This window comes from Nannospalax galili, unplaced genomic scaffold (genome assembly GCF_000622305.1).
Source record: "Nannospalax galili isolate Female #2095 unplaced genomic scaffold, S.galili_v1.0 scaffold155, whole genome shotgun sequence".
Lineage (NCBI taxonomy): Eukaryota > Metazoa > Chordata > Mammalia > Rodentia > Spalacidae > Nannospalax > Nannospalax galili.
The window spans coordinates 5443088-5464972 of record NW_008339923.1 but is presented as its reverse complement, the minus strand read 5'-3'; the positions used below and the strand labels follow the sequence as shown (position 1 = coordinate 5464972).

The 21885-nt window shown below is 43.5% G+C and overlaps 1 protein-coding gene across 3 annotated transcripts in view; it reads left to right on the top strand.

The window, feature by feature from the left end:
* Positions 1-21885, top strand: part of Lama1 (laminin subunit alpha 1) — a 150818-nt gene extending 128933 nt beyond the window's left edge. For 2 of the 3 annotated variants that reach the window (XM_029564302.1, XM_008834653.2), the window contains exons 46-63: positions 169-302; positions 1148-1298; positions 2139-2263; positions 5026-5176; positions 6582-6726; positions 7222-7363; positions 7439-7553; positions 7748-7918; positions 10431-10582; positions 11456-11641; positions 13016-13142; positions 14642-14754; positions 15341-15530; positions 16064-16222; positions 16729-16882; positions 17734-17867; positions 20783-21005; positions 21535-21885. In XM_029564302.1, the coding sequence (XP_029420162.1) occupies positions 169-302; positions 1148-1298; positions 2139-2263; positions 5026-5176; positions 6582-6726; positions 7222-7363; positions 7439-7553; positions 7748-7918; positions 10431-10582; positions 11456-11641; positions 13016-13142; positions 14642-14754; positions 15341-15530; positions 16064-16222; positions 16729-16882; positions 17734-17867; positions 20783-21005; positions 21535-21695 (2733 nt within the window). In that variant the 3' untranslated portion in view covers positions 21696-21885. Of the gene's footprint in view, positions 1-168; positions 303-1147; positions 1299-2138; positions 2264-5025; positions 5177-6581; positions 6727-7221; positions 7364-7438; positions 7554-7747; positions 7919-10430; positions 10583-11455; positions 11642-13015; positions 13143-14641; positions 14755-15340; positions 15531-16063; positions 16223-16728; positions 16883-17733; positions 17868-20782; positions 21006-21534 lie in introns of those variants that run through there. The other variant, XR_003849788.1, reaches the window with a different exon arrangement.

The following is a 21885-nucleotide window of genomic DNA, read 5'->3' as shown; positions in this document are numbered from 1 at the left end:
CTCCAGCCCCAGGGATGTAGGTATTTATAGACAAGAGAGTATAGCCATTCAAGTTTTGCATTATTTTTAGATACAGAGAAAATGCTGAAAGAACTTTAAACTATTTTAGGATCATGTAAATAGCAGAATATAAACTCATTTCCACTCATTTACTGCCCCCCTGCCCAGTCTGATTTCCTTGCAGTGGAGATGCGACGCGGGAAAGTGGCCTTTCTCTGGGACCTGGGCTCAGGGTCCACACGTTTGGAATTCCCAGATGTCTCCATTGATGACAACAGATGGCACAGCATCCACATAACCAGGTAGCAGAGAATGTCCTTGGAGCATCTTCTTTGGACTGTGCCTTATAACATGCTTGGAACATCATATAATTAACAGGCCTTCTGAGTCTTCTAGAAAGATGAATTTTAAGCAAAGAATACTGGATTTATATTAATAATAAGAATGAGGGGGCTTTTATTACAGAATAATCTTTGTTACCAAAATCAAGGATAGAAAGAAGAAAAACATTAATAGTTCAGATTATTTTTATAATATTTTTAGCAAGTCCAAGTCCAGGATGACCAACCAGGCAAATGTTTCTTTCCAAAGAAGAGAGTTTGTCAAAGGCTTCCTGTAGGAATCCAGGTAGAGGAAGACAGAAGAAGATACAAGCAGGCAGGGAATGTATTTCCTTAAAGTTCAGACATAAAGCCAAATTCTTCTTTCAAAGCCTCTTCCCCAGAAGCACCTTCATTTGAACAATTTAGGTATATTTTTCTTTTCAATTTCTGCAGTATTATGGTTTGTAGTTGATGGTATTGTTGGTAATATTTTTCAATATTATCTATAAAAATATTATAATGAGCTGGCATGGTGGCATATGTCTTTAATCCCGGAACTCACTCAGGAGGCAGATCTCTGTGCGATTGAGGCCAGCCTGGTCTACATATCAAGTTCCAGGCCAGTTGTAGCTACAGGAACTAGTCAGTATGATTTGGGAAAGCATAAGGTAGAGGTAGAATGGGCAAGACTGGAAACAGACACAGACAGAGGCTGCAAAGGGGCACAAGAAACAGGTGGTACTCTGTAGGGAAGAGAAAGGTGTCATGGGATGACATGTAACACAGAAATAGAAAGCTCCACTTGCAATCCTTTCTTACCCAAGGTTTGGAAACATGGGATCACTGAGCATACAGGAAATCAGTTCAGCTGAGAAGCTGCCAGCAGGAACAAGCAAATCCCCTGGGACAGCGAATGTTCTCGATATAAACAATTCAACTTTAATATTTGTTGGAGGACTCGGAGGTCAAATCAAGGTAACTTTCTGAAAGTTCATCTAAACAGCAACCATAGACTGACTTCACTTGTATATGAAATGATCAAATCAAATTGTAAATTACACCCTCACCTCTGCTTTTGCTGGTGTTCACTGTGGCAGTAGGATGGTGAAGGGGCTGGTTATGCAGGGCAAAGGACTGTGATTATTTATTACAATAAATGCAGGAGAAACCAACAGTGTACTTCACCAAATGGATTTTTACCAGTGACAGAATAGGAAATTAAAGCATTCTATATTGATTTCTGTAGAGTACCTTTATCTCTATTCTAACCCTAGTGGTAAGCATGCTAATTAATATTTAGTGAAAGAGTGCATCACATTGAATCAATGATTCAATTGTTTTATTGAATCAATGATTCTCTCACCAAATGACGTGGAACTGAGCTGGAGTCAGCGTTCTGAGGTGAGAGGAAGATCAGCATCCCAGCTAGGCCTCCATGACCAACCACATTTCTAATTCGATGACTCACCTGTAAAGATTTCTTCCCAGTGACCCCAACAACTGTCATGAGCTTTAGGATATTGTCCAAAGCCCAGTCCTGTTCTGCACACATGTAATCCCTGTGCTTTGAAGGCTGACGCAAGAGAATTGAGAGTCTGAGGCCAGCCTGGGTTACACATATGGGATTTGTCTTAATTCATGCCCACTGAAAACAGCTATCCATCCCTGATCAGAAGGAAATCCAGTCATTACAAACTGGCTATTTTTCCCAATGTTGTTCTCTTGAAACTTGTATTTGTTAGATTTGAGCTCCCAGGGCATTCCTCTGTGTCAACTATGTGTGCATTGTATGTTTGTTTTTATTGTTTGCATTAGAAATCTCCCGCTGTGAAGGTTACTCATTTTAAAGGCTGCATGGGAGAGGCCTTCTTGAATGGCAAATCAATTGGCCTGTGGAATTATATTGAAAGAGAGGGGAGATGCAATGGCTGCTTTGGAAGGTAACGTAACCTTGGGTTTTAATACCTTATTCTGTTAACATCTGAGAACTCCTCAATGAGTGGACATGCCCATCAAAGATGGGTCGAGTTTATGGTATTATGCATCCTACTGTGAAGGATGTGTTATAGATTATTTTCTATAATAAGGGCATGAGTGTTACTTTTCATCTTTAGAAGAAAGTATTCTTTTTACTTGCTTGAAATACACAGTCTGATCATAGATCATAAAATCTAGAAACCTCAGATACCTCAAACAACTTTCTGTTTTGAAGATCCACAGTTAAGTCCTGGATAAAACACTGTATACATTTTGATTCTGAAAAATCCCTCCAAGAATGAGAGAGAGAGAGAGAGAGAGAAAGGGAATGTGTAGTCAATTCTAACCAAATCCTGTAAAACTGGAAATAAAGTGCATTTGGAAGTGGAGATTCATCTTTTTTGCACATATTCATATACTAGAAGAAATTTAATAACATAATCTCACTGAGCTCAGCTCCCCCTCGTTGTAACAGAATGACTGCTTCCCCTAAAGTGTGGAAGACCTGTCATGTCCTGGCACTTCAATAATTAAGACACTCGATTGCCTTTTACCTTTGGTGGAATGTGATAATTGATATGACTTGTATGGAAAGGCCGTTCTGTGTAAATAGATACTGCAGTTCCCTGCAAGTCCTGACAGGGTGAGTTGGAAGCAGCTGGTGTTACAGTTAGAAACTTCTGGTCAGGTTTTCATGTTTTCACTTCGGGTCTGCTTTCTCACATAGCTCAGCTGGGAATTTGTAGTTGAAAACTCCTTATTTATGACTTTTCCCTCTTGCCACTGACTTTTTAAGGGGAATGTAATGTAAAATTAACAACTGCCCCTAGACTGAACAGCACCCACAGCCCAAAGACTCATTCTTCAAGTTCATCTTGAGGAATACAATGAGTTTATTGAGGGTTATTTTGGGAGCTGTGAATGGCAGTTGCGTTTACTTGAGACCATCAACCTCCCCCACATCTCCAAGCTCCAGTTTTATATGGCTCTAGGTCTACAGAAGAATTGTCAAGAACCTGGGTTCAGAGCTTCCTGGTGTTAAGGCAGTGCTGGTAACTACAGGCTCAGACACATGAGGCACAGACAGAGCCAGACTGGAGGAAAGCCATGTGCTTATGCGCTCTCAGTCCTCATCCTCTTCCTGTGAGGGATTCCTCAAGACTCTGGCAGACACTGTCTGACTGCGGGAAGGATAGCTTGTTTTGCTGCAGTGTGGCATACAGGATAGCTAAATGGCAGCTTGCTGCAAGATGGAGTTACTCTGGCTAGGATTTGGAAGATTAGTCTGACCATATCTTCTGTTAGTTTACTTAAAAAGTTATGAATAGAAGCCGGGCGTGGTGGCACACACCTTTAATCCCAGCACTTGGGAGGCGGAGGCAGGTGGATCCTTGTGAGTTCGAGGCCAGCCTGGTCTACATAGTGAGCTCAAGGAGAGCTAGGGCTACAGGGAGACCCTGTCTCAAAAAGACCAAAATTTAAAAAAAGTTAGGAATAGAATCCTGGTCACTGCAACCTTAGACTAAAAAGAACACAGGATTTGGAGTATAAATGCCTCGGACTTCTGGCCCAGGTCATCTACCAAATTTCTCTTTGTCCAGGCTCTCCAAACCGCGCTTTTTAACTATGCTGTGCACCAGCAGTGAAGTCTTCCCAGTAATTTAGTAAGCCTTGCATGAAAAGAGCCCAGCGCTGGGCTCTGGCTCTCCACTTCAGCCAGTTCAATGACCAGGGCTGGCTCTTCTCCTTTTCTGGCATCTGGAAGTCCATTCTCCATGTAGACTCTGGCTTTGTGCCCCACGACAACTGCCCTCCCACCAGAGTTCCACCTCTGACCTTGGAGCAAAGGCTGAGGAGGAGCGCTCAGGAGACCTCTGTCCTCTGCATTAGTTCAGGGCCTGGCTTTACTTCTGCAGTCTGGCCACCAGCTGGCTATAGGACTGCATGGACTAATGGACTCAGACAACCTAGGAGTTTGTAGACTCTGGCTTTGTGCCCCACGACAACTGCCCTCCCACCAGAGTTCCACCTCTGACCTTGGAGCAAAGGCTGAGGAGGAGCGCTCAGGAGACCTCTGTCCTCTGCATTAGTTCAGGGCCTGGCTTTACTTCTGCAGTCTGGCCACCAGCTGGCTATAGGACTGCATGGACTAATGGACTCAGACAACCTAGGAGTTACATTGAACAAATCTGGCCATTCTTTTTTTTCTTCTTCTTTTCTTCTTTTTTTTTTTTTTTTTTTTTTTTTTTTTTCTTTTTTTTTTTTTTTTTTTTTTTTCTTTTTTCTTTTTTTTTTTTTTTTGAGACAGAGTCCCAGTACACAATTCTGGCTGGCTTGGATCTCACTATGTAGATAGTGCGGACCTTAAACTCAGAGATCCACCTCCCTCTGCCTCCCAAGTGCTGAGATTAGGATGTGTGTTACCATGCCTGGCGATCTGCTGGCCATTTTTATACAGTATTGATCAACACATTGACCAAGGCATCTTCCTAAGAGCTTTTCGTGTGTCATGTCATGTGTATTCCTTTGTACCATCATATCCATCAATGTTTCAGATTTCAAATTTGGGATTATGGGTGTTCAGTCTGTCCTAGACTTTGCACTTTTTACCAAATGATGGGAATAAAGTTCTACCTGATTTGGGCCCGGACAGCTCAGTAAACGTATCCTTTGCTCCCTCTGCCCCACTGAGAGTAGATAATATTTCATGTCTTCTGCTTTACAGCTCCCAAAATGAAGACGCTTCTTTCCACTTCGACGGAAGTGGATACTCTGTTGTGGAGAAGACACTCCGGGCCACTGTGACTCAGATAATAATGCTCTTCAGCACCTTCTCACCCAATGGGCTTCTTCTTTACCTGGCTTCAAATGGCACCGTAAGAATCTTTACTGGGCACTGAGCCCCCTGTGTTTGTATATTTCTATGGCTTTGATATTACTTAGGTTTGTTGTATGACTTTTCCTGGGGAAATGTGAATTAATGTCCATTCACTCCAGAAAGGGCACCAGCAAACTAAAGAATCAATTCCCACCCACACTTAGCTCAGTGAGCCAGTAAGTATATTGGGTTTCCTTACAGAAGCGCAGGTGAGTTGGACATGGTGCCTCACACCTTTAATCCCAGCACTCAGGAGGCAGAGGCAGGTGGATCTCTGAGATCAAGGCCAGCCAGGTCTATATATCGAATTTCAGGCCAACTGGGGCTATAGACCCCCACACACACAAATTAATTAATTAATTAATCAATTAATTAAAAAAACAACACTGGTAAGAAGTTAATTATGCGAGACTGGAGACTTGGTCACCTAAGACAGTTCCAGCATTGAAAGGTCCCCCCCTCAAGCATGGGTAATGGGTTCCCAATACTGCATGACTTGAGTCCCCCTTCAGCTAGTCTTCCACTTCCTGTGTGTCCTAGAACCTCCCAAGACCACATGCATCCTAGTACAGGTGGCTGTGAGGCACAGAAGGGAGTGAGGGGCTACAGTCTCAGATGAGGGTCACCTCCATGTCCTGTGAAGGAACATCAGCAAGCTTGATTTTGCATGGTTTCAAAGGGGTAGTAATAGCCGCTAGTGTTACTAATTTTGCTAATGTTACTAATTTTACTGTTACTAGGATTTGCTAATGTTAGCCTTAGCCTTTAACGGCTGTGCTATCCCTCCAGCCCTGTGGGATTTGCTGATGTAATACATGCATATTTATGTTATACCATTCCCATGAGCACACATTAATGTAATATATGTGTGTGCCATACAGTTTTCCCATTTTAAATTATTTATTAATACAGATTCATGAAGAACCTTTGGAAATACCAAAGAGCACTGAGTAGAAATGCACCTTCCAGTCAGTTCTGACATCAGTTAAGCACTTGTTAGAAATTCTAGTTGAAATAATGTCTTATTCTTGTCAGGGTGAGCTCAGTAGAATTGTTTGACTAGGAATGCTCCCCTTTAAACCTTGTGTGCTGAGTGCTTCCTGTCTCTCAGTGTTCAAATTTCAGTTTTGGAACTGGCACATTTGTTAGTTTACATTTTAACAAAATGCAGAGTTTGTTTCTCTTATTAAAATCTGGATTGTGGTAACATGGATGGCAGATCATTTACCACCTGGTAGTGTTCTAGAAAGCCACTGGGGACACTTTTCTTTTTATGTAACAGGCTCCAGTTATGAGTCCAGACATAGTTTCCCCAGTTTGACTTTAAAAGGTTACTCCATCCCTAACTTTATGGAAAAGGACGTCTTGGAATAAAGATGTATCCTTTGGTCTCTTCCTTACAGAAAGATTTTTTGTCTATGGAGCTGGTCCAGGGCAGGGTTAAGGTTATGGTTGACCTGGGTTCAGGACCACTCACTCTGATGACAGACAGAAGGTATAACAATGGAACCTGGTACAAAATCGCCTTCCAGCGAAACCGAAAGCAAGGTAGGTGCAAGGAATGTACTCCCGGGATGCTGGTTGCCCTCTAAGGCAAATAACACTACCAAGTCCGCAGTCTTTGTTCTATGTTAGCTTCCTGGTGGATCTTGATGATAGTGGAGTCCATCACTTAACCATTCACCACTTAGAAATGGCTATGTTCCTTAGTGATAGTCTAAGTGCCACCATTGGCTTGAAATGGCAGGGAATATTATAATTCTGTTTGTGGTCTCATTATAGCTCATTAAATACCAAATTGGAAACAAGAATCAACCCCTTTCTACTTTCCACATACCTACTGTTATCATCAGAGATGTGTATTCTGGATCTGTTGATTTTTGTGGAGAGTATTTCTCTCTAGTCCTTTAATAATGCGGAGCAGTACTGGTCAAAGTTGCAGAATTCACAAGAATGCCTTCGTAAGTGAATTCTGCTGGCAGAAGTTTGCATTTACTTGGACAGGGAAGGTGATTTTATCTCTTCCTTTCCGTGTCCTTCTAGGAGTCCTGTCTGTCATTGATGCCTATGACACCAGTGACAAGGAGACCAAGCAAGGAGAAACCCCAGGAGCCTCTTCTGACCTCAACCGGCTAGAGAAAGATCTGATTTATGTGGGTGGATTACCTCGCTCAAGAGTTGTAAGGTATGATATGAAAGTGTAGAATTCTCAGGTCTCTGATGACCAAACATACAAGTGGTTCTTTGTTGTTCCCTACAGGAAAGGGGTCAGCAGCAGAAGCTATGTGGGCTGTATCAAGAACCTGGAAATATCCAGATCCACCTTTGATTTGCTTAGAAATTCCTATGGAGTGAGAAAAGGCTGTGTGCTAGAGGTGGGAAGTGTTTTCCTGAATATTGGGATAAATTTCTCTAGAAGCCCAGTGTTTATACACATAGCAAAGGGACAAGATCTCAACCAGTAGATGGGAAGAATGTGGGGGAGAATGTGAAGGAGACGGGAAGTACCACCGTGCACCTACCCCTCCCCGGCAGATGGCCCTCACTCTGTTCTCCCCTCTGTCACCAGCCCATCCGGAGTGTGAGCTTCCTGAGAGGTGGCTACATCGAGGTGACACCCAAGTCTTTATTGCCGGAGTCAGAACTTCTGGCCACATTCATTACCACCAACAGCAGTGGCATCATCCTGGCTGCTTTGGGCAAGGATGTGGAGAAACAGGGTCTGTCTCAGGCATACATGGTGAGTAGCTATGACCCTCAAGAAAGAAATGACTTCCAGAAAATTTCTGACTCATGCAGGTTTTCTGTAGCTGTTTACCCAGGCAGTTACATATGTACTTTTTACAAAGACTGACTTATTTTTATCTTACATTTATAAAAGTTTTGCCTGCATGTATGTTTGTGCACCCGTGAATGCAATGGCCACGGAGGCCAGAAGAGGACGTCAGATCCCCTGGAACTGGCGTTACAGATGGTTGTTAGCTGCCATGTGCGTGCTGGAAACTGAACCCAGGTCCTCTGCAAGAGCAGCCAGTGCTCTCAACTGCCAAGCCAGCTCTCCAACCCATAGATGTGCCCTTCTAATGAGTAAAATCTGTTACACTGCTGAAAGTTATTCCAAACACTGATTTCCTGTGTTGCATAATCTATCTTCTGTATCTAGCAATGGGGAAAAAGCCATTTGCTGTCCACCTCTACCTAAGCACCTCCCACTGGAACATCCCGTTTCCTTCCATGAGATTCACTTGTTCCTTTTTATTCTAGGGCTAAAACAGCTTTTCTTACATTCTTTGTGGAATTTTTTTTTTTCTTTTCTTTCTTTTTTTTTTAGAGACAGGGTCTCCCTGTAGCCCCAGCTGTCCTGGAATTCACTATGTAGACCAGGCTGGTCTTGAACTCACAGAGATCCACCTGCCTCTGCCTCCCAAGCGCTGGGATTAAAGGCGTGCGCCACCACACCCAGCTGGGATTTTCTTTATTATAAATGTAAAAGACTGTGGCCTGTGGTAGGCCCAGTGGCCCTGCAATGGGAGAAGACAGAAAGGATGACAATTTTCCATAGTTTCATTTCACACAAGAGACAGAAAGGATGAAGACAGAAAGGATGACAATTTTTTCGTAGTTTCATTTCACTCAAGAGAGTTTTACCCTATTCTCTGTTCAAATCTGTGTTATAACTGGATTACATTAGAGTATTCTCCTAATGAAACAAAACCTGTGCACATACAACTTACAGAATGGTTCTGCTGCTCAAGACGCTCTGCAGACATTGCTGTGTGACTATCATAACTCACACTTCAGGGTGGATACTGCTGAGTAAAACATAGTCTCAGAGAGTCTGATTAACCTGCCCAGGATCACACAGCTGTTATGTGTCAGAGCCAAAATCAGGACACCAGTCTCTAGACCCCAAATACAGCATAGCTCACTTAACCAAGGCTGACCTTGACCTGAATTCCTTGTGTGGGCTTCATTAATCACTTTTTTAGTTGAAATGAAGTTTGTGTAAAATTAAACATTTTAAAGAGAACCATTCAATAACACTTAGTGCATTTGCAAAGTAATGGAGTCATATCCTTTATCTGGTTCTAAATGTTTCTGTCAACCAAATTAACAGCCTTTGCCCAGGCAGGAGTTACTTTTCATTCTCCCTTCCCCACCCCTGGAAACCAGAAAGCCGTTCTCTTTATCTGTGATGGATAAGTATTATGAATAGTTCACGTGTATTGCGTCATGATATTTATGGTCTTTACTGAGTGTGGCAAGCTTCGTCCACATTCTGGTTTGTAGCAAGACCCCATTCATTTTATTGCTCATGGTATTTCCCTGCATACGCACCACAGTTTATCAGCTTGCTAAGGAAACTGAGTTATTTCTACTCTTTGACTGTTCATGTATAAATGTTTAAGTCCCCACCTTCCTTTCTTATGGGTCTATCTATACCTTCAAGTAGAATTTTCTGGTGATGTAGTAATTCTGTTTTACCTTTTGAGGACCTGCCAGATGCTTTTCTTCCACCCATCTTGATAGAGTTACTTGCAAATCAGAGTTTTCCCACCGAGCCTGCAAACCAGAATGGTATCGCTCTCTGTTAGCAAGGGCGTGGGGGAAACACATTTCAATTTTGCAGATGGCTTTAAAAAATGTTATACTTCTTTTCAATGTTACAAAAAAAATTTAAGAACTTTAAATATCTTTAGACCTTTCAAGCTCTTCATGCCATTTTTAGAAATATTGAAAGCAATTCCATAGGCAAAAAGAAAATCAAATTAAATGGTCACAGTAAGATACTAAAAAAAATTTTAAGTTTTTAAAAATTTCCTTGATGAAAAAATTATTTATGTCAGACATGGTGGCCCACGCTCATTAGGAAAGCAGAGACAGGCAGATCTCTGTGAGTTCGTGTCCAGCCTAGTCTACATAAGTGAGTTCCAAGTCAACCAGGAGCTACTTAGTGAGACCTCGTCTCAAAAAGAAATTTTGTCTACTTTTTGGTTTATCACACATCAGTAAATAGTAAGTATGAGGCTTTGCAGAAATGGAAATCTTTGACACAATTAGTGACATGATTAGCTCAGCATAGTGTAAATTGTAGGAACACAGATTAGAAAGCAATATACCAGATCTAAAGTAGTCATAACCGATGGTGAAACTCATACCTTGCATTAATATGCCTATGTTATCTATGTAAGATGACACTGTTAAGAACCCTTTAATGATGTGCTTTGTTGGGGACACCACATCCTTCTCAGCCCTTCTTTGCCATCATGCTGATCGAAGGCCACATTGAAGTGCATGTCAACTCTGGGGACGGGACCAGCCTGAGGAAGGCTCTCCTGCATGCTCCCACCGCCTCATATAGTGATGGACAAGAGCATTCCATCTCCTTGATTAGGAACCAGAGGTATGTAGCTCGAAAGCTTGTCAGAGGTAGGGTGACCTTGAACAGGCTCTCTACCAGGAGCCTCGTGGCTTATTCAATAAGGTTAAATGACTGGGATAGTTGGTGTGCCATCACTAACATTCATAGTTCCCATTGTTCCAAAGTAATTCTAGGAACTTGACAAAATTTTTTCGTGGGAGTCAGTTCATCTTTGTAGCAATATATTTGTGGGGTTTTTGTAATTGAGGACCTTAACCTTGTCCTTTACTTGAGTCCAATCTAAACTGTTTATGAAGTGGATTAATTCAGTTGCACCAGTATGCTAGTATCAGTGCATAGTGTTGGATATCAACAGTAAATATTATTATGTCAGCATCCTAGATATGTCCCTCTGAAACTAGACCACCTGTTTTAAAGACACTGGACATTTTCATGGTAGGTAAAGAGGTGTATTATTAATACATACATATTTGCCTCTAAAAAACAATCAAACTCAATGATTTGTAATAAAATTTCAAATGCATGTTTTAAAAATTTTATTATTTTTATTTGATGTGTATGAGTATGGCCTGCATATATGTAAGTGCACCTGTGTCATGCAGTACCCATGGAGGACAGAAGAGGGTGTCAGATCCCCTGGGACTGGAATTATAGGCAGTTGTTAGCTGCCATGTGAATGCTTGGAATTGAACCCGGGTCCTCTACAAGAGCAGTCAGTATCTCTCCAGTCCCTTAACTGCGGGTTTTAATTTTCAAGATTCACATGCAATGTCATGTTAAAATTTATCTTTAGGGAAATTTATGATTTTAAAAGAACTTGCTAGAATTGTATGTTAAAATGGCGGTATGGTCTCATTGTTTGTGAAAGGTTTATTTTCTCCTTTGATCTGTTAGAGTTATCACTGTGCAAGTAGATGAGAGCAATCCTGTAGAAATGAAGTTGGGCCCATTAGCAGAAAGAAGGACCATCGACATATCCAACCTTTTCATAGGAGGACTTCCCGAGAACACAGGGACACCGATGCTCAAGATGAAGACATCATTCCACGGCTGTATCAGAGATTTGGTCTTCAACATGGAGTGAGTGTCGCTGGCTCTCAGCCTGTTCCTGCACCTTCTGATTTTTATTGACAAGTGCTAGCACTAATCTGCCCTCTAACTTTTTGGTTGGAGATTGCCTTAAGTTCTTCAGACTTTTCTCTAACACTGGCCTCCTTGTCATTTAAGCCTCTTCAAGTAGATCCTATAGGGTTAGTGTGGTGGACTGATCTGACCATCATACTTTGTTTCTTAAAAATCATTGATCACTAGCCACATGAGTTTATCAATAAATAAATAGCTGAGGTGAAAATAGACTTCAGACAAGCACTTAAAGGGCACTGAGATTTTGATACAAGTGTTTTGCTGTACTGAGGCATGCATTTTCTCTGTGTGTGCGTGCACACATGACCCAAGTTCCCCCTTCAAGGAACCTAACTGGATTGCTGGCAGCTTCATATCAATAATGACTTTCCCTAAAGCAAGTACTGTATAACTAAAAACTTGACATCTCCATTCTCTGTGAGGAAGCCTATCATTATGTGTCCGAGGGCTGTTTATTCTTCTTCCCTCAAGCTCCATCCACCTTGGGCTGAAGGTGAGAAGCTATGCTTCAACCTGCAGGCCAGGGTCTGCCTACAGACATGCACTCAGTATCAAGAGACACTGGCTCCATCCTGGTTGGGCTGTTGGCCTGTTTGTGACCTTGAGCAAGGACATGAGCTTTTCGTAGTCACAGTGTCCTCTGTTAAGCTTCCTCCTAGGAGTCCCTGAACATGACAAGAATAAGGTATATAGTGTGGGTTCCAACACCATGTCAGAGCCTTGGGTCAGTTATTTGACCAGTCATTATATTCATTCACTAGTTAGCTGTTTGTCCATTCCTTCATAGATTAGGCACCTTCGTGCTCTGTAAAGCCATGAAGCTCTGGACTCTATAACAAGACAGCTCTGTATGGTTAGAGTTGTGTCCTGGGGTGATGCCAGTGGGCTCCATGTAAGCACAGGACACACTATTAGAGCTGCAGAGTAGACGGACAGGTGACAGTCACAATTTACAACAGGGAATCTGGGTTTAATGGATACCATGTGCAGTGCTGTCCAGGAACCAGACACTTTACCTAGAGAACCCAATCCAGCCTGCAAGAGGCGGCAGCTTTGAGCCTGCTCTGAGCTCAGCAATGTCCAGGTCACCAGCATGGGCCTGAGCTAGGGGTGAGTTGTTATTTCGAGCAGAACCAATCAGGAATATGGAGTGTTCCATGTGACTCAGGCATTGTGAAAGACGATCATGCTGGTTACCCTGAGAGAATAGGTCAGTAGTTTGAAATGGGTTTAGTTATTCAGTCATTGAATGATTTGGGCTCCTATGTTGGTTTATGATGTTTCCACTTTGAAATGCTTCCTTGTCTGTAGACTTTTGGACTTCACCCATGCAATTGGCTATGAACGAATAGAACTGGACTCCTGCTTGCTTGCAGAAGAGCCAAAGCCTGGAGAGCACAGGGAACTCCCATCAGAGCCCCCGGCGCTAGCACGTCTTGTAAGCATGACTTCATTTAATGGCATCCACCGGGTCTGGTCAGGAAGAAAGTCACATGTCAGTGGGAGTGGACATGGGACCCAGGGAAATAGGTTCTGGGAGAGCTGGAACTGAAGCCAGAAAGCAATGGGAAGGGACAGTGTCACAAGTACCCAGGAGCCAGGGCAACATGAGAGAGGGATGGAGAGCAGAGAGAGTGGGAACTGAGTCCCAGGGGAGCCACAGGAAGCTAGGGGGAGGGGCAAGTACCCCAGTTGTGCCCTTTCCCTTCTCTCCAGAACCCTAGCTGCCCCCTCTCTCTGGTCTCCAGTCCCCCAGCTGTGCCCTCTCTTTAGCCTCCAGTCCACTAGCTGTCCCGTCTCTCTGGCCTACAGGCTCCCAGCTGTGCTGTCTCCCTGCCCTCAATTCCCCCAGATGGGCCTTGCAGTGGTAGAATATCTGGGAGCCATTTTTCTGTGGAGCCTGGGAACATGGCTCACGAGATCTCCCTACCACCACCACCCCCACGGGGACAAAGTGGAGATGCTTCTCTGAGCCAACATGTAGGCAACACAGCTCAGCATTTTCAGGTGCAGGGAAGACACTCAGCACCTGAATAGGTTGACATTCCTCAAGCTTTTTGGCAGTTTCCATAATGCCTCCTTAGCTCTTCAGATTTAGGTGGGAAACATGAAAATCAGCACTTAGCATGAGTCACTGTATATACTCATCAATGCTTAAGAAGAGAGATTTCATTCACTTAGTAAAATCTGGTCATTGCTCTTTTTCATTTTGTTCTTTTCTGATTTCTCTATCTCCTTGTTCAGCAGCGTGCACTTTAATAATTTATAGGCTGGTGTGGTTACCTAAGAGCAGTACCTTCTAAGCAAGCCCCGAGAGTTCCAGACAGTTGTGTCTTCCCACTTGAAGCCACAAAACTGAGTCTGGAACTCACTTGATATGAGGTTCTGTGTGATACACAGGTGGGAGCAGTCAACACTGCCCAGGGCCCTACCCTATGCTCCCCACGTCTGACTCTGGGTCTAGGAGCCCTTCCAGCCCGGCTCCCCTCATGCCATCCTGCTCCCATCCATGTGAACTTAGAGATGACAAAGTCAAGGCCCTGTGAGGCCTGAAGGGCACTTTGATCTCTCAGTGGTGTCTGTGCTGTGGTTGCTCCCTGACCATAGGCCTCCTTGGGGCCATTCCCAGAGCCTTGGAGGGACAGCAGGGCCTTTGCCCTTTAGGTCTGATGAAGGTTCATGGAGAATTCTAGTATCCGTCTGAAGGAAAGTGAACTTGAGCGATGAAGGTAAAAGATGGAAGCTCGAATTTCTGTCTCAGGAGAAAGGGGGCTGGGGTTGCATAGTTTAAAGCAAAGCTCCAGGTGAGCCAAAGCACACTGGTGGCGGCAGCTGGTCTTGCACAGTGGCTTCTAGACATTTTCTTTATGGAAGGACATGCATGTGTCAGTGGGACCCTGGCTGCAGTGGCTGAGGGTCTCTGTGCACTTCTTTCAGGAACAGTGTGCAGTGGACCCAACTCCAGGATATGTTCCCAGTGCTCACCAGTTTGGCCTCTCACAAAGTAGCCACTTAGTGTTGCCTTTTAATCAGTCTGCCGTCAGAAAGAGGTAAGCATTGACTTGTCCCTCTGAGGCCTTCATTGCCGGATGATTAGGCAAATGTATTATGTCTTCTGAGAGTGCCTCATGTGGATGCAAATTTGCCCACAGCCAAGGGGCGCAGCTCCCACACGGACCCCAGAAGAGACTGCCCTTGTCAGCTATAATTAGGCCCTACATGCTAACATACCCTCAGTTGTCCTTAAGCAGATAAAGGCTTGCCCATTCAGCAATACGGGCAATTCAGCTTCCTTTCTTCATTTCAGAGCTCAACTGCAATGTCTTCTTTTCAGTTGTCCACCCGACTACTAATACAGCCACCGGCGGCCCCTCTATGGAGGATTCACTCTCCAACAGTCTTCCTGCTTTGGTTTCATGGAAGAAGGACTTCTTCCCCACTTACTGTTATCCTAGAATAGTTCCCAGCAGTCTGTAGCCATCCGTGCAGTGAATGCAGGCCTAAGTGAAGGAGCCCATGTCTCTTCAGAAGTGTATTCATGCTGAAGCAGTGATGGGGTTCTCTCTTGGAGGTGACTTTAAACACTGGAAGCTAAGCTTCCTGATTCCTGGTGTTAAGTTCCTGTTCTACCCCCAGGCTCTTGGTTCAGCTGAGCATCAGAACTTTTGCCTCCAGTGGCCTCATTTACCACATGGCTCACCAGAACCAGATGGATTATGCCACGCTCCAGCTCCATGAAGGCCGCCTGCACTTCATGTTTGACCTTGGCAAAGGCCGAACCAAGGTCTCTCACCCCATGCTGTTCAGTGATGGCAAGTGGCACACGGTAAGTCTTCAGGAGGCCTGTGGTCACCTGTCCAAACTTTGCTCCCCTGATCCTCCTACTGACTCCATTTTCCTGAAGGGCATCTATGCTTTTGAGCCCTAGCTGGCCTTGTATCTGGCATTCCCTTACTCCTCCCTGAGAATACAAGGTGCTGGGAAGTGGGGCCCATTGCTGCGTCCTGAAATAGCTCCAGGTGCTTGCTCAGATACCCAATAATTAACACACAGCAACTGCTAACATAATGGATGGAAGATTCCAGAAGTGTTTCTGATTTGGCAAGAAGCAGTAAAGCCCACTTGGCATGAAAGTACTGAGCCACCCATCCTGGCATCAGCTTCCTAGAAACCAGGGCTGAAGCTCTGCTGTGTCTTCCTGCCCTCCACCAGGCTCAGCACCAACTATGCCACAGCAGAGCTATCCTGCTGGGTTTTGTTTAGGCTCTTAGAGCTAACTCTAAAGAACATGCCTGGCAAGCACACATCTGTTAAAGTTTTCTCAAGTCACAAATTCTGGATGTTTTCATCTTGCTGTAGGTCAAGACGGAGTACGTTAAGAGAAAGGGCTTCATGACTGTTGATGGCCAAGAGTCCCCTGTAGTGACGGTGGTGGGAAATGGAACCACACTGGACGTGGAAGGGAAGCTGTACCTTGGAGGTCTTCCTGTCCAGTACAGGGCCAGGAACATTGGGAATGTAAGCGGTATCCTCTGCACAGGGCCCGTGTTACCTTGCTGTGGTTGTGTTGTGTTTAAGCATTCTCCACATGCTTATGTTTAAATGATTTTGTATGAACCTGGGGCTACCAAAAGGTACAGGCCTTTCAAAGCATGTTCATGGATCATATGTTAGAGGTTTTCCTTAAAGCCTTCCAGCTTTTCCAGTCTTCTGGTTAATGAACTTTTCCATTTCCCAGAACAATTCTGGAAAAGTCTAGTACATTTGTATTTGTACATTAATAAGAGAAACCTTCTGGATTTGCACAGTGTTTCAGTAAAACAATCGGAACACTTCTGTGTTATTAGCAAAGAACTCAAATGAGAGCACTAAAACATTCACATGAAGGATTGCAACAATTAAATTGTAAAAACCAGTATGGTATTGCAATGTGTGATGTTGATGCAAATCTAATTAAGGTGCAGGAAAAATGTGTCACTCTCTTGTCATAATCACCACCTGCTCTCTCACATCACCTGGTTTAGATCACCCACAGCATCCCTGCCTGCATTGGAGAAGTGACAGTTAATGGCAAACAGCTAAACAAGGACAGCCCGATGTCTGCCTTTGCTGTGGATAAGTGCTATGCAGTAGCCCAGGAAGGAACTTTCTTTGAAGGAAGTGGATATGCAGCTCTTGGTATGTGCCATCAGCAGTCTTGGAAGAAGTCCTGGGGTTTGGCGTGTACTCTTAAGATGATGTGGATTTAGAGGTGACAGGATAGGACCCAGGAAAGGCTGTCTAAAGTTGTACTTATTTAGTTCAGTGTCCTGGTCTGTTCTTAAGTTTTTGCCTGTTCATGTAAAAGTCTGCTCAGGTCATATGCTCTCCAGGTGGCCTAATGGAGGCTTTCACAGGACTGGAGTCCAACAAGGGCAGTCTCTGAGACTCACTTGCACTTTCCCCAAAGTCTATGTAGGGCAAACTACCTGTCCAAGTTAATAAAACCTTTGAATTGAAAACAGAAATGTGACCAGGCACAGAGGTATACACACCTGTAATGCCAGGGCTCCAGAGGATTATAAATAGACTAACCTGACAGTAAGACTGCATCTTAAAACAACAAAAGCAGTATTTCCTTAGAGATAAGAATGCTAAGGACTTGCCGGGGGCATGGTGGCACATGTCTTTAAAACCAGCACTTGAGAGGCAGAGGCAGGCAGATCTCTGTGAGTTCGAGGCCAGCCTGGTCTACATAGTGAGCTCCAGGACAGCTAGGGCTACAGGAAAACTCTGTCTCAAAAATGCCAAAAAAATAAATAAATAAATAAATAAAATAAACAAAAAGAATGCTTAGCCTAGAAGGGAGGGGACTCACTGGTAGGTATAGAGCTACATCCAGAGCAGAACTGGGACCCAGTCTTGAACTTAGCCAGAAGCCTGAATGCTTAGATGCTTAGCCTGCCCAGACAATCCAATCTGTGGATTCTCACTGTGACCTAATATTGTCCTTATTTTTTTATTTTTGTTTTGTTTTGTTTTGCTTTCAGTCAAGGAAGGCTACAGAGTCCGATCAGATTTAAACATCACACTGGAATTTCGTACCTCCGCTAAGAATGGCATCCTCCTGGGGATCAGTAGTGCCAAAGTGGACGCCATTGGCCTAGAAATTGTAGATGGCAAGGTAGGTGCTCCACCTCCGTGGACCTCCCTCCCCACAGGCCAGAGGCAGAGCAGGAAAGAATTGATAGACATGCTTAGATACACATTTCTCATTATCTGCTTTATTAATGGAGACAACATAAGTTTCCATTACTATTTTTTAAATTAGATAGCCCTAAAAATATTTTCAAAGTAATTTTTAAAAAATATTTTATTTATTATTTTTATTTTATGTATATGGGCATATTGTCTGCCTGTATATAAGTGCACCTGTGTCGTAGGATGCCCGTTGAGATCAGAAGAGGGCGTTGGATCCCCTGGACCTGGAGTTAGGATGGTTGTTAGCCACCATGTGGGTGCTGGGAATCAAACCCAGGTCCTCTGCAAGGGCAGCCAGTGCTCTTAACCACTGAGCCATCTCTCCAGCCCCTCAAAGTAATTTTTTATATATTGAAATTAACCATATATAAAATTTCAGCTGTAATTCAGACATTTTTGTTTAAACGTTATCAGCAAGAAGATGTTGACTTCATGCTCTGTGTCTTCTAATATTTTAAAATCTTCACATACAAATCAGTACAGAGTCACACAAAGGTATATCCTCCCTCCAGGCTTCCTAGAGGACCACACTGAATCCACACTGTGGACACCCTCACAGAGCTTGTTTTGTGGTCTCAGTTATGTGGATGTGTATAGCTTGTGATACACAAATGGAACCATTACCTCCCTCAAGATCCACTGTAACTCTACTAGTATCACAAGACTCCTCCCAAGTTGCCCCTTCATAGCCACAGTATCACATAGCTCCTCCCTGCCCCTACCCACTTGGCAGGGTCTGTCTCCATCTCTCAACTATTCTTTCTCAAGTGGTAATATAATGAGTTTGTGCAGTAAGTTTCTCCTTGAGACTGGGATACTTACTTTGTGCACTCAGCCTTATTTCCTGACAGTGCATCCAGGCTACATCTAGCAACAGTTCATCACTTTATTGTAGAATGTTACTTCATGGGTCCAGTATACTGTGTTTTTGTTTTTGTTTTTTTTAGTAGTCAAATAGTTCATTTATTAACCCATTTGTAAAAGTTTTTAAAGTGACACAATGCTTCTCCTCCTTTTTTGTTTTTTTTTCTTGATTTTTTTAACAAGTTTTTTTATTTATTATTTTTACTTTTTTAAAAAAATTAATAACCACATGATTAGAAGAAGCATTTCATTACAGCATAACATATTCAATAACAATTTCCAGAGCAAAGATGCATCTCTTTCAAAATTGGCTGTACATTTTTAGGATCATAGTTGAATTAATATAGTTATACAATATTAAACTCAGTATAAACCCTATACGACATAAAATTGAATGAGGTTTGAGACAAAGTTCCCTATAGCCCAGGTCTACTGTCTATGTAGACCAGGCTGGCCTTGATCTCACAGAGATCTGCCTGCCTCTGCCTCTGTCTCTGAGTGCTGAGATTAAAGGCATGCACCACCACATGCAGCTTTACTTAAGTTTTGTTTAATGCCAAAACAAAAAGTGATTTTTTTTTTCCTATACCTTTTCTGCCCTGTTATGAGCCTGTCAAAGTCCCTCATGTTGGGAACAACATGAACTCGGTCCTTCCCAGTGCTTTCATCTCTTCTGCTATGTATCTAGGTCCTCAGGAGTTGCTCCTGTATTCACGCTCTCTCCTCACCCCTTTGGGGCCTTGTCTGCACAGGCAAGATGCAAGGAAGGGCATCTGGGCAACCCCTCTCTTTTCTCACATGTGGTTGCAGGTGAGGTCTGGCCTCCATGTGCTTGACTCTTGCCGTAAGTGGCCTGGGGTCTCAATGTTGCCAGAGTATGTGGCCCTCAGACCTTGGGAACCAGTCTTCCCAGGTGTCTTTCCTACTGCTGCTTCTTCAGCTGGAGCCACCATCCAGCTCCCACTGCTCACTGTATGAGAGAATTGGGAGTATCTGCTATGCCACACAAGGCCACTGAAGCCAGGGATGATGGCTATACTATTGGAATAAGATGCTGGAATTTTCCTCTGGGAAGCCAAGGAACATTGTGCCACTCCAGAATTCACAAGCTGAGCTCCTAACCATCAGCATCTCTCTGGTTGTGATTTTGTTTGGACGCCGAGGCAGTTAAGGGGTAGCAAGGTGGTTCATCAGGTAAAGGCACCTGATGCAAAGTCTGACAACCTGAATTCAATCCCTGGCACCCACAGGGAAGAAGGAGAGCAATGACACCTGCAAGCTGACATCTGACCTCCACGCTCTTACTGTACCGCACACACATGCACACACACTAAATAAACAAATGAATGTTAATAAATGTAAATAAAAGTGGTAATTAAGTTAAAATTAGGTCAGTAAGTTGGGTTCTGATCTAATATGTGTCCTCATGAAAAGGAGGCATCAGAACACACACACAGAGAAGGGAGAGGGATACTGGGAGTTAGAACTTTAGCATGTGAATTTTGGGATGACACCAAACATGATGTTCTTCAGCCCAGAACATCTCTATCCTTTGCAAAGCTCTAGTTTTTTGTTGTTGTTCCACCCAGTGTTGTAGAGCATCAATGGTTTGTCAGAAGAAAGTTTGCATATGTTCCTGTGTAAGTGCTGTCAACTCATAGCCTCAGTGAGCCTAGGAGTGCCCCAAAATGTCCCTGCGGTACCCTGAAAATGAGACAGAATGTAACCAGTTCACCTTTCAGAATTGTGGGGACTGGGATAGAGCCTGAGCCCTTTAGAAGTTTATTTTCCATCACCATTATTTGTTTCTAATGGTTGGTGCTCCTGGTTTGCAGGATGCTGTGAATTGATCCACTCAGAACATTGTACACATGAATTGTGTGCCATGGATCTTGGCCTTCTTGCTAAGATCAAGTGCAAATGGACAGTGTTCCTAAATGTACAAAAACTCACCAAGATACTTACATTGTTCAGGTCTTGTTTCACGTCAACAATGGTGCTGGTAGGATAACAGCCACATATGAACCGGCAGCCACCAGAATGCTGTGTGATGGGAAATGGCACACAGTCCAAGCCCACAAAAGCAAGCACCGCATTGTCCTGATTGTGGATGGGAATGCTGTTAGGGCTGAAAGTCCTCACACTCAGTCTACCTCTGCGGACACTAATGACCCCATTTATGTGGGTGGCTTTCCTGGTATGTATGAATACCTGTTCTGCTTATCCACGTGGAGGGCTCAACACTGGGGGAGGTCTGAACTCAAGGCAATATGGAATAGGGAGCCAGAGGGATACACAGTTTAATGGCAAGTCTCACCATTTATGAAAAGCTACTTCAAATACGATACCTAAACATTCTTGGGAAAATTAGCATAGCCTCCCGCTGACTGCTACAAGTAAGCCCATGGTCTTACAGTCTCCTTAGACCACTCCTAAGGCTGAGGATCTACATTGCAGGGAATAAACTCATGATTCATCCTCTTGTGTTAATTTTACATTAGAATTATGCATTTAAGATGCCCAAGGAATGTATTACAAATACTGAACATCTTTGTATGACTTTTTAAGTCGCAACTGTGCCTTAAAATGATTACATATCAAACATTTCTAAGAATGTTCCCTCTCACTAAAGCTGCATATTGGAGAAAATATTCTGATTTGATAGAGGACCCACTTGAGGTTATTTTTATCCCTAATGTACTTGTCTTCTCTTTTTTCTGGAACAGCCAGTGTCAAGCAGAACTGTCTGAGTGGCCGGACCTCGTTCCAGGGGTGTTTGAGGAAGCTCAGGCTGATCAAGGGCCCACTGGTGCAGTCCTTGGACTTGAGCAGAGCCTTTGACCTACAAGGAGTCTTCCCTCATTCCTGTCCTGGGCCTGAGCCCTGAACTTCTATCAGAATCCTCTGTTGGAATCATTGCTATTATATTGAGGAGAAACAGTTTGTAAACTCAGATGTCTTCCGTTCAGACTTCATTTCCAACTCAGGTTATATATTTCCAGAGAGAAATATGTTTATGTTAAACTAAAGCCACATGTACAACAGATACCTCTATTAAATAGTCTAAAATACCAACT